The 12878-nt window shown below is 41.3% G+C and overlaps 1 protein-coding gene and 1 long non-coding RNA gene across 3 annotated transcripts in view; one reads left to right on the forward strand and one right to left on the reverse strand.

Moving 5' to 3' along the window:
* insyn1 (inhibitory synaptic factor 1) overlaps positions 1-9740 on the reverse strand; it is a 53758-nt gene extending 44018 nt beyond the window's left edge. Inside the window, exons 1-2 of one of the 2 annotated variants that reach the window (XM_086269837.1) lie at positions 9144-9740; positions 7025-8632 (exon numbers count right to left, since the gene is read on the reverse strand). In XM_086269837.1, the coding sequence (XP_086125963.1) occupies positions 7025-7168 (144 nt within the window). In that variant the 5' untranslated portion in view covers positions 7169-8632; positions 9144-9740. Of the gene's footprint in view, positions 1-7024; positions 8633-8899; positions 9108-9143 lie in introns of those variants that run through there. The other variant, XM_086269897.1, reaches the window with a different exon arrangement.
* Positions 186-12338, forward strand: LOC147338726 (uncharacterized). Its single transcript, XR_015125848.1, has 4 exons — positions 186-469; positions 862-949; positions 8479-8606; positions 12143-12338. It is a non-coding gene; the product is annotated as an uncharacterized LOC147338726 (long non-coding RNA).
* The last annotated feature ends 540 nt before the right edge of the window (positions 12339-12878 follow it).

Here is a 12878-nt window from a genome sequence, read left to right on the forward strand (position 1 = left end):
CACATTGTTTACCACTAGTCCTTTCCTTCTTTGATCCCGTTGCAGTTCTCAAAACCGCTTACTTTTAAATATTGTGATCGTGCAATTAAACTAAAAACAAAAGGTAATGTCCTTTTATTAAAGCAGTGATCTTTTTGTCACTTGCTAACAACTGTGGACATATCCGAATTCATTTAAAATCAGCCAATTGTTACGTGCGCGTGTTGTTGGTTTGTTTCTTAATGTGTGTATGCAAATTCACCTGTGCAGGGGCTCGGCTGTGATTGGTGGACCTAAGGAATGGCCTGATGTAACTGGTTCCTGCCGTGGACGTAACTATAAAAGGACGACTGAAGAGCTGCGGTGTGGGGGGTGTGGAAAACTTCCCGTGCACTTGCCTCAGGTCCAGACGGAGCAGCCGCAGCCGTAGCCGCAGCCGCAGCCACTTAGTTAAAGTCGGGCATGTGTGTGAAGTGCGGATCAAGTAGGGGTGAGCTGCCGATTATTTTGGGAAACCTTCTTTTCTCCTGTGTACTTTGACCAGGGAGGTCAGACTGTGTCACTTCTTTGTTTTCTTTTCCTTGAACAGGTCAAAGGGGAACCGAAGCCTAGGTTGGGTTTTGTTTGTTGTGTTGGCCTTAGCTCACCCTGAAATCATACACTTCCACTACCGTGTACTGAGTGCCACTGCTGTGAATAAATTATTGTTAAAAGTCCGATGCTGTGTCTGTTTGGGCGTGGGAAGTCGCGGGACACCCCGCTCTTGTTACGGTCATTTCGAGCCGGGTTGTAACACAGTCAGCAGATGATCTGGTTTTTCACTGAATCCAAAAGAGCAATTTCTTCAGTCCTGAGAATAATTGAACCCTTGCTTCCTTCCAGGAATGGACAAACTCATGGGGAGCTCAGCTCAAGGCAGCAACACAGATGTGGAGATGGCAGGGTGTTCTGAATTCAGCCCGAAAAAAAGGTACCTGCTTTTTCTTGTTTTCCTGAGCAAGGAGAACTCTGCTGGAGGCACGTCACCAAGTTTAATTTAGGAATTTAATTTGCACACACAAAAGAGGTCAGTCAAGGAAGAACAAATTGACAGATACAGCAGGCGGGTACTTGTCATTTCTTCCAAATGGCTTTTAATAAGATGAAACACTTTGGCCCAGGTATGTCAGGTTGAAGGGCACTTTTCTCTCTGTGTGTTTTTACGCTTTTACTGTTGGCAACTGAGTATCGTTGACCTGCAAGGAGCAGCTGGTCGGCATGTTCACATGTCAGAGACTTGGCCCAACCCTGCCTCAATCTAAAGTAAATGGATTCTGTAGTGGAGAACAGGCTGGGCCATCCTCAGTGGAGATCAGTGGGCTGTGGTTAACTGGGTAGTAAAATCCACAATGCAGTAAGCCAAGTCAAAATGGTTGTTTTGTGGAAAATGATACATCAGAACACAGCTTTGTGACTTATTACATTGTAATTTCTTATTGTAGGCGTCTGTTTGGACAAACAAAATGAATCCCATCCACGTGCCAAGTTGATTAGCTATCATGAGTATTAATAGAAATAGACTGTTTTTTTTGGTTTTTGCTCTGTAGTAAGTCCAGCACGATGGCATGGATGTCTTAGAAAAACATTTTAGTTATTATCCTGAATTTTCCCAAGATTTCATTTATCATTACGGCTATATTTTTTAATTTGTTGTAAAGATATTTCATTAGACACGTGTCAATTGGGGTCAGATCTAAAATTTGGAAATAAATGGAACTCATCTATTTTATCACATCACTCTGCAGTGGCCCATTTTCCACACAGGGATTTCCTAATGCCATTGCTATGCCCTTAAATTTTGCAAATATTCTCTAGTAATAGGCTCAACAATGTTATGGTATGAGAGTGTGTTTACCACTGTCCTCTATATTGTTCTACTCACTGAGTTAAAGTGCTAGTGATTGCAAGAGCCACTCTTATGGTTAAATGTTGAAGTGTTCTTGCTAAGCAGTTTTCTGCTCCCTGCTCTGCTCAGCAGCAGCAGCAGCAGGGGAGGGAACAGAGTGAGAAGAGGATATGGCTTCTTCTTCTTCTAAAAAAAGAGAAAAAAAGGCCCTTTGATTTTGGTTTGAGTCTCCCTTGGGCTGCCTCTGGGTTTGGAACAGATTTCATTCAGCGCTGAGCATGGTAGCTTCAGCAGAGGGGCACTGTGCCCCCACCCCCACTTCGACATGTGTCATAACTGGTTTCAGACTTGATCAGGAGACACAACTGGCTTGTTGGCTTGGCAGATGGCTCTGAGGCTGAGGCCAGGTGCTTGGTTACCTCACTATCCACACCAGGCTTTAATAACATGGCATTTACGTATGCCTCGCACATGAAAACAATATAGTAGCCTTCCCGATCAGATAATTTACATGGCAGTTTTCTTTGACAGACTCCATTTTAGCACAGATGTCTTGATTTGACAGCCAGGCCAGAGGGATCATGCAGATGGTATTGGGTGATGAATAGAAATTAAATAGACCACCCATTTGTGCCGCATGCATCTGCCATTTAGAGGCGAACTTAGCTTGTTGAGCACAAGTTCTCTTGTTAAAAAACCAGCAAAAATTAAAAAGTAAAAGATGCTGGTGCTAATCACAAGGAAAAACGGTGATGACTGCTTTTTGTTGTTGTTTTTGTTTGTTTTTGGTCACTTGGAGCCTTTAATGACACACTGAAATCCTTATTATAAGATTCTGAAACGGCTTATTGACCAGTCCCATTAATGGAACTGTTACTTAATACATCATCACTGGGGGGGAAAAAAAGCTGACATTTGGAGTACACAGATTTCACCTGACGCTTGCCTTTTGTTGCTGCCTCTGTCCTCCTCCTTCAGGGTAGTTAGTCGCTCTTAAGCATTACATGAACATATGCATAAAGCTACCAAAAGCTACCATCACTCTTATTGCCTGTTCTTATAGTCCTTATCTTCAACGCTATGCTGCTCTGTTGTTTGTTAATTGTCCCTTGGGGATAAATAAAGTCTTCTGATTCTGATTCTGAAAAGGCTGACTGATCGAGGCCAGTTCTCTGGATGTGTTATCCTTCTGATAATTGCCTGTTTTTCTAGCTTATATTCTCTGCTCTCTTCCTGATTAGCTTCCTGTGTTTAAATATCTTGAGCTTCAATATAATTTGCCAAAACCTTTTACGTTAGTTGATGCCACTGGTGCTTTTTTATTAGTCCTTTATTTATCCAAAAATCGAATTCCCAAGAGTGACTCATGGCAGACGTCATGGCAACAAAAGTCAAAATACATGTACCAACATAAGTGCATTTAAAACAAATACAATACACTTTTCCTCTGCCTCATTTTTATTTCTGTAGCACTTCATTAAATTCTTTTAATTTTAATCTCCAATTTCCCAATTTTTCCAATAACCCTCACGGGTGCACTCTAACATTTGCATTTCTATATTTGCCTTTTTTTTTCTTTTAAAATTTTTATTTGAGCAAAAGTTAGAACTCAATAACTTTCAGAGGTTACTTTGCATTCTGTTTGCTGCCATTTTCGCAAAAAGTCCAAGGTTGACATGATATCCAAATGAATTATTTCCTCTAGTCTCGCCACTCCTGCCAGTATTATTACTACAAATGGAGTAGTTTATCAGTATATTACCTTCCAATGTCCTTCCTTTAGGTCCTTTTCATTTTACCTGTCATGGAGCCTTAATGGGATTCACAAGTAAGACAGGCTGCAGTTGACAGTAATAGGCTTTTGAAGGGAGCAATCTTGAAAAACTACTCGTGCTCCGTGTTACATTTTTCTTCAACATGTGAGGAAGATTTGCTGCCTGAGACATTGCTGCAGCATGGAAAGGAAAACCTTGATGTTTTACACACTTCCAATTTCAAGATTTGTACCATAATCACATTTTTATGTATACTAGGATTATTCAGAATTTATACTGGATAAGTTCACGGTTATATTGGAATGTGCTTATGGGTAGTTTTAGTAGTATTATCATAATCGGTTATATTTATGTGAGTATATAACCATATGGCATGGTTTGCTAAAATGTTTAACACAAGATCTGAGGAACTATATGTATTGTTCTGTGTGCAGCTGGTGCTTTTTCACTGGCTGCCATGTTATTTAATTTGTATGACTTAAAGGTGATTGTAGTGTTAATGTTTGAGCCAAATGACTAGCGTGGAGAAGAATTCTGTATATTGTGTGAAGATTTTGCAGAAGCATGCCTTTATATGAAAATTTGCTTGAGATTGCTTTTTAATTTAGCAATCATTGAGTCTTTCCTGAAAGTTTCCTGAAATAGCTCCATCTTTGTGAAATTTGTTTCCAGAAATATTTTGTTTTCATAACAAATAAAAAAAAAACTGAATGGCATGCACTTACTATACTGTAAATTTGCATAATACGGATTTACATTAAACTTGGTGAGTTTGTTTAGGCTGTATGGGTGCTCAAACTGTATCAACAATTGCGAACCTATATTTGCTGTCATTTAAGATGTTGAGCACATCCTCTGTTGAAAGAATCCTTATTGATGGGGATGGTGAGGTCTGAAAGTCAAAACCAGTAAGACCCAAAAGTGACCCCATGTTAAGTCTTTTTCTCGCTTTATGAGAAATGGTAGTCACTCGTGGGAAGACTGAGTGAAGGTGGAGAAAAGCACTGAGTCATTTTTAAACTGTGCCTTATTTTCCTCGTGTATAACAGCACATTGACTGGGTTTAGTGTTTAAACAGCAATTTAATGGATGTTTATTCGTGCCAATTATCTAGTGTTATATTGAGTTGAGAACCTAGATGGTGATGACGTCTCTTGGTGGAAGGCTACAATTCTGCAGTGATACTTATTTTTAAAAGAAAACCTATATTGTTCTCGAAGAGATTCCCCTTAGAATTTTTCTTGGATTTTCCTCGGTGCTTTTTTGACATCTTTTGACATCTTATTTTATATAGAGTATTGAAAGTGTTCTCCTTTTTTACTTTACCATAATCGACTAAAAACGCAGAGGATACATTATTTAACTGTAGGTACATAATACTCTAAAATCCAGACAGTATAATTAGAAAACCTCCCAAAAGTAAGTGTTTTAATTCATGTGACATTTAACGTCATTGACTAAATGATCTAAATGAACACTGCAGGCAATATGGAGGAAAAGAAAATTAAATGTAGGTAGATTTCTTTTTTTTTTTTTTCTTTTTTTTTTTTGGCAACGTGACTAATAATGTGTTAAAATTAGATGTTTTAATCGCTTCTTGGTTTCAGCTTTTGACCAGCTGGCACAGTGACATGGTACATATGTGATCTTGAGCTTTGAAAGCGGTACCGTGAAGTAAGTTTAGTAACACACTCGTAGGTTCCCAATATCTGGGCAGCTTTTTCCTTTAGAATGTCAGCTTTAACTCCTCAGAGCTCTTTCTTCAGCTCCCCAAAGACCTTGTGGGTGATAATCAGTCATTACCGCTCCTCCACTGAGTTATTTATTTCACTACATTCACACTGCAATTCATCATTTATTTATATGACAGTTGTTGTCTATTATAGTGTTCCTTTCATGTGGCCAAGAATGAGAGATTTTGTGGAACATTAGGCTTCCATGCATCTGATAGCACAACACTGATTCTATTTCTCCATTTCCCTTTGATACAGACTCCCACCCCAAAGGTCAGTTAATTGTAGGATATTTATACCAGTATCACAGTTGCTACTTCAGTTAATATGATTCCTTAACCATTTTAATATGTGGGAATGTGCTCTTCCAATAAAAAAATGACATTTGAGCCACTTTGCAGAGCCTTCTCTAATGGGGTCTGGGATAAGAATGGTAATATGCACTGGAGCTGGCAGAGGCACAGCCTGTGTTTTTGTTTATAAATAGCTCCAGCCAGCATTATTCCACTTGCAGTTGTCCCATAACCATCAATCACTTCTGCTCATGGGCCGACTTCTGTTGTTCACCAGAGAGAAGGTGCACTGCAAGCGGTGCCCTTGCACCTCCAACTGTGCAAGTACATAAAGTAGAGCGTAGTGAGTAGGACAGAGCTGGGAGTCAGGGAGAATGTGGGGGGGAAAGGTTCCTGTGGGGTGATGAACTCAGTTATGATAGCCACCCACACCCCCTCCTTCTTCGGGTGATTATATGCACCAACATCCACCATTTTGCCTTTTTAACACATTTAGACACACGTGTCGATCCCAGAAGCAGGTGGGAGGCTAATCATGTCATGAGCTTGGAGGATATGGAATGGGTCGGACAAAACTGTTTACTGAGGTTTCATTTGTCTCTGTCTATATCTGCCTTCATCTCTTTCTGCAGAAGAGCTTTCCAAGAAGAGCTCACATCTTTGAGGACACTGCAGGATCCTACAGAGATTTCCCACATAAACAGATGTACTACTGATTATCAAACATCACGCAGATTTTTTTTAAGTCTACGTGGTTGTACGTGCATATAACAACACTCACAGTGTCTCTTTGAAGATCCTTGTTCAGACCTTGTGGCGTATACACACGCACACACACTAAAATGCACATATTACAGTGTTACCATGGCAGTTTCAAAAATACAGTAAGAATCCAGCTGATTCTTAACAAAATGGTTATGTAACTATTGCAGCGCTAAGTCATGTATCTTATCTAAGCCTGTGTCTGTATTTCCTTTCAGCCTGGCTTTGCTGCTTTTCAGCAGCTTTTCACATCTACTGTACCTCCCACAAGACGCCAGTGAACACATGAAGGACATTTGTAATTGCCCATAAGCAACTGTGTTCTTGTGGGCTTATTGTAAGAGCAGAAAAGCCTTGGTGTGGTTGTAATAAACAACATTCTTTTGTTACAAACACACAGAAAAGTTAGATCTCATCACTGTCAAATCTTAATCAATATCTCTATGCTAGAAAAAGAATTTTACACTTAATTTAATGCAGCTTACAAGAGAAGCACGCCCACCTGGCACCCATTATCTCCCTGCCTGCTTGTCTTCCTTACTATAGTCCTCTCTAAATGAAAAAGCGTGATATTTATAAACTTATTTTGATGCTCACCTCCCGGAGTTCCTTGGCCACATCCTTGAGCTCTTTGAGAATTCCTTCCAGCTGATCAATCACCATCTTCATGTGGCTGCGGATGCGTTCTCTCGGGCTGGGGGTCTCAGAGGTGTCCCGGGCCGGAGCTCTGCTGAGGGACATCCTTTACAGGGTGACGTGGAGCCAGTGGCCAACAGGCTGAGGGCGTGGGGGAGCCGAGTCGGGGTCCATGTCTTTGGCTACAAGGAGCCTCAGTGCTACTGATCCGAACAGGGGCCCCGGCCACGCAGGGAGACCTCAACATCTTAAAAGCACCTCGGCAGCCAAAACACCTTGCCTCGCCAGCACTCTCGGCACAGGGTCACACTCTGGCATCCATGCCTTCTTGAAGACACTTCCAAAAATGAAGAGAAAAGGAGCATGGGAAAAGTCAAATGCTGTAAATCCATCGAAAAAGAAGAGGGAAAATTCATGGGCTAAAGCTGGTATGAAACTCTTACATAATCATGTTGAGCCAACTCATCTCATGTGTCAGTGTATATATTTGAAATTGTTCTCAAGGAGATGCTATTTAAAATGCCTGTCTATACAGGGAAAAGACTTTTTCTTTCTTCCATTTGTCCTGAACACTCTTTTTTACATGTAAAACACAGTGGCATAATGGCAGGCTAACATACAAAAGTGAAAACAGGAAAAGGGTTCACGATAACCTTTTTGAAATAGAAAAAGAAAACTCCCAGCAGTGGCTCGATTCTCAAAATGATCGTGTTCTATTTTATTGGTAGCGGGCCAAGATTTGCCTTCTAAAAATAGTCCATTAGTGAGGGCTACTGTTTAAAAGACAGAAAGGACAGCTCCTGTTTAAAAAAGAGATTATTCCTCTGTCAAGTGTGGTGTAACCTCCTCTGAGGAAAAAAAAGACTCTCAGTAGAAACTCACATCAAAATAAACTCTGCTTCTCATCCATTTTCTTTGCAGTTGATGACCTAATCATGTTGTCCTTCATTTCTTGTCCATGACAGGGAGAAATGTAAAAGTGGGTCTTTTCACACAGTGTCAAATCTCCCCCAAAATGCAGGGCTCATTCCAGGTGGCGTGGGATCAAAATGAAGTGATTTCTAAGCCAGTGCAGTGTGACTTGCGATGCGAATTTGTGGAGGCATAACAAAAAACTCATTGTGCCAATGAGACACAGTAACAAGCTGACTTGAAGGCAAATGAGCACCTTCCTCTGGAATTTCGGTGATAGCTTGTCTTATGTAAAAATGTTTTTGAAGTCCTTTCTCAAAAGACTGACCCACAGCTGTCCACAGGGGTGTGCCCAAAAACCAAAGGAGCAGAAAGAGAAAAGGATTCTCTCGTCTCCTTCAGTTGTTGCTAAGGGAACCCGGTCTGCCTGCTTGTGCTGTGATTGGATAATTATTTTACTTCTTATCCGTGTAATGTATGTTTTCTCTGTGGACTCTTTTCAGAGAGGCAGAGAGCTCCGTGCCATCCAGCAGGACAAGATAAATCCCATGAAAGCTTCCCAAAGGAGCCCCAGAGAACAAGCAGGGGGGAGAGCTTCTCGCCAAATCCAGGGCGATGCCACTGCCACAGGGTATGCTGGCCAATCACACATGGCACCTGGTCATACAGGAAGGAAAGCAATCACTTATTCGTTCATGTCTCGTCTTCTTTTCTTTTTTAAAGCTTGCTCTAAATCATAGCAGCATGAAAAGCAGCATCAGTCGGGTGAATAAGACTCAGATATGGTCAGGGATTAACTGCGTTGATTATTTCTTGCTTCTGTTAGAATGCATCTCGTACTTCAGCAGCACTTGCCTCACCTCCACATGCTCACACACGCTCACACACGCTCACACACATCCACTGGGACGCACACCTACTCACCTTTTCTGTGCATCACTTTGCTGTTGCTATGCCCAGAGCTTACTGTCCAGGCACAGCAGAATCACTGAAGCTACACACAACCTGCTGGTTCTTTAGAAGTCCCTGTGTCGCACACACCAACATCTTCTCTCCTTCTTGCCGTTCTCACTCCCTCTTTTTCCTCTCTGTCTTACACACGCAGACACACTCCCTCTCTCCCTTACACACACACACACAGAGTTCTCCCCCCTCCTCCCGTACTTACTGTCTTGACAGAGGGAGAAGCTTCTATTAGCAGGGTTATTTCACTCTGAGGCTGTGGCTCATCAGAGGAGGAGTAGAAGTGGAGGATGAAGCTGTGGAGGAGGAGGAGGCAGGAGGCATGAGATGGGAACGATGAATGGCCCTGATAGCACTCTGAGAAGGGAGAGCGGACGCCGAAGATGACTAAGAGCCAGAGTGGCAAGAAGAGCCCCTGCTTCGGATTGTGATGCTGCTGCGGCCGCTACCATCACTCAGATAGCTATGCTGCCGTAACACACCACCCGTCATCCCCTTCAGCATTCGCCTGCATCGGGAGGCAGCAGACAGATCAACTGAGCTGCTACTGTGAAAAAGGAGCTGTGTGATTCTTATGACAGCCTCTCCCTCTTTGTCTATCGGCCTGGTTTGTCTCTCTCTGCCTCTCTCTCACACTTCCCTCTCTTTCTGTCACTCTTTCTCCATCCCTGTCCCTCTGCCCCTACGCCCTCACTGTGTCCTCGCTCACTGCCGGATGAAGGGAAGCTGATGCCAGAGTTTATCGTTGGGCTCAGGCTCCTGCCAGCACCACTCGGCTCTTCTGCTTGGCTCTGTGGAGGAGGGGCTTGGTGCTTTAAAGGCACAGTGTATCACACAGTCCCTCCTCTGCCTCCCTCCTGTCCTGTCTTCTCCTCTCTACTGGTGTCGACACTCCCTCACTATCTCCTCTCACACTGCCTATCTAGCCTTTGTCACAGTTCTGTCGAGGGTGTTATCTCTCTTAAATCAAGATGAAGTCTTCCTCTGCTGCCAGACAAGCAGTCTCCAGGGACAGGGTGTCCAAAGAACCCTGGCTGTTGCATCATTAATATACAAAGCAGGTTGGTGTTTGATGACCTCATCTCGCTGAGAGACAAAAATAGGAAGGGAGGACCAAGCTGACTTTTTTCCCCCTCCCTTGTCCTCTTTATCAAAATTTATATTTCTACACAATGCATAGCCACACATAACACAACCAGAATCAACCTAAAATGAAACTAATATTTTAAAAGCCAATTGAAAATGTCAGCTTCCTGAAAATGCAGTTTTTGGCAGATAGCTGTGGCGAACAGACAGAGGCTCTGTGCAGATGCTGATATATAGCTCTGTGGTCACAGAGGTCTGGTAATTGTTTTTAGAGTTCAGACATAAGGTCTGAACGGAAATACAACCAGAGCAACTATATTTAAAAAAATAATTAAAATCATCAGCTGTGACTGTGTGACGCTGATTTAAAAAAGTGATAATAGCTGCAGTGTCTACAGAGCATTTTTAAGCCACATTAGCTGTATGCAATGATGTTGTCCTCAATCTTTTTATTTTGTTTTTATAGCTAGCTAATGTAACCTCTAACATATAACGTTAGTTTAGTCATCATAATCATAGTGTCGATACTGTTTTCACACACCTGCCTTACAGTAAACAAGCAACTCAACCCTATCACTTCCACCTACAGTAGTATGCCCCAAAAGTTGATTCTGTTCATCTGGACGCAGCGTTTTCAGTGGGAGAAACATTTTGTCGCTCATCCAAGTGACTTCTTCAGTCTATACTGGTATATATAGGCTGCTATGTTCAGTATACTCGTATGGCTTCACATTCTTTGGTATAACTGTCATGGGAAATGCCGAGTTGATTCAGGGTACTTGGGTCTTTCATGCAGAGGAATTTGTTTTGAAGTCTTCTGTGGTTTCTAGTACCAGCATCACAGACATTATGCTGATGCTGTAATCCTAATTACAGTATTAATTATCTTTTGTTGTTTTCTTTGATCAATAAGTGATGTAGTTTGGCTTAAAAATAATGTCATAAAGAAATGCTTCAAAGTCTGCATTATACTTTCCTAAGTACACAGTCACGCTGTGTCATCCTAGGACTTCATCAAATTTTTAATATGTCATCACGTTCAAAAGTACATTGTGGTTCCATGTGGCGATAAGGGAGTGGATCCTGTTCCTTTTCTTTTTTCATTCACACATGACTGGTGCAGTGTTGCACAGACAAGATGCTTCTCACAAACTGCTCCCTGCAATGAACAGGTGTCCTTGAGCATGTTTCCTTTGTAGCTTCACTGCTTCGTTTCTCTGCACATATGGGAGGCTTCCTTCTTAGAACACAGCAACAGTTTGCAGCACTTTTTCCCCCCAGTCATTTTCTTTCTTCGTGACATTGCAAAAATCCTTTTTTGCTTGGGTATGCATGGTGTATTTAATAGAGCTGTGCCTAAAAGAGAGAATGTAAACTAATGACCTCTCAGTAGAAAGGCACAGGTGCACAACGCAGATAGCTCCATGACAATGATGCCTTGGCTGGAATGGAGTTGGATTATTCCCCCCTGTAAAATATATATTTTTAATGCTAAGATCATCACAAGTTGTGAGTTTTACTAGAAATCTGGAGTGAGTCCAGCAAAATATTGGTTCCACTTAATATTTCTGCCTTGGATTTATTGTGCCATGCCGTTTATAGAGACGTTTTATGGAACGTAATTTTTTTCTAGTTGGGCACAGGCTGACAAACACAAAGATGCATATACACAGAGATACACACGAATACGTGCAGGCAAAGACCCACAAACGTACACACCAAATACATATATAAACAGCAGAGTGGGTAGTATCTGTGAGAAACTATAGTAATAGTTTCCAACCATAAGAATGAAGCCAGGAGAAATTTTATTTGCATTGCATTGTGTATTTCCAAACAAGTTCCAAACCAGTAAAGTCAAAATATTTCTCATTTAAAAGACTCAAGATGCTTTTTTCAGGCTGTGGAGGGGATTTGATATCTTCATTACAGTTGGATGTCTAGGTAGGAGGAATACTATAGTATCTTGGAGTAAAATATATAACCGGAGGAAACAGAGAGGTTGGCTATATTCTAAAATAATGAATTCAACCTACCAGTGCCACAGAAATTATATGTTGTCTTTCCTTTCTTTGATTTCCACAAAAAACAAATGCATTGTTTCTTTTTGTTGGCCAGGTTCAGTCTTGGCAGTCTTGTCATCACCTTGAGGTTGCCAGGAAATTGGCAGAGACTTCAAGAACTTACTGTCATTTGGATAGAGGTAGGCTAGCTGTTTCCTCAGTTTTCCATATTTGTTTGAAACTTTGTCCTGGCTTGTAATTGGTCTCATATTTACAATTCTACACAATAATACTGCAAGTACATATAGGCTACCCCATCTTGGATAAAACACTAGCACTCTCTGGGAAAAAAAGATTTGCATTGCATAATGAAAAACATCTGCAGAGAAAACTGCCCCAAAAGGTAACAGATGTGCAAACAGTTGTGGCCAAAAAGACTATCAAGCCATCAAAAACTTGGATGGCAAAGTGTTTTGACTAGAAAATATACTTACATATTATTAAGTTTAATAAAGATACATATACTGAAAAAATCTTAAAAGTAACTTTGTTTATCACCTTGTTGATCTGTATGGTATTTGTTCTCCCTCTATGCTTCTGATTGCACACCCTCCATTCCCTAGCAATAATTTTCTTTTCCTTAATTATCAGCTATTTACTGCTGATACGGAGCCATGCCTTCTGCAAAGACATAAGTCTTATGTGCGTAAACAAAACTTGCTTTTTAGTGGACCACAACTCTTAATGCTTTCATTTTTTTACAGTAGCAGTGGCTGACATTGTCCCTCTCCTATTCCATTGAATTTCAGAATACAGTATGTAATTATGCAGCTGCCCATTCATAATAAAGT

This window comes from Aulonocara sp. 'chitande type north' Nkhata Bay, linkage group LG1 (genome assembly GCF_057382095.1).
Source record: "Aulonocara sp. 'chitande type north' Nkhata Bay isolate Kocher_YH1m ecotype deep benthic linkage group LG1, A_spYH_male_GT1.1, whole genome shotgun sequence".
Lineage (NCBI taxonomy): Eukaryota > Metazoa > Chordata > Actinopteri > Cichliformes > Cichlidae > Aulonocara > Aulonocara sp. 'chitande type north' Nkhata Bay.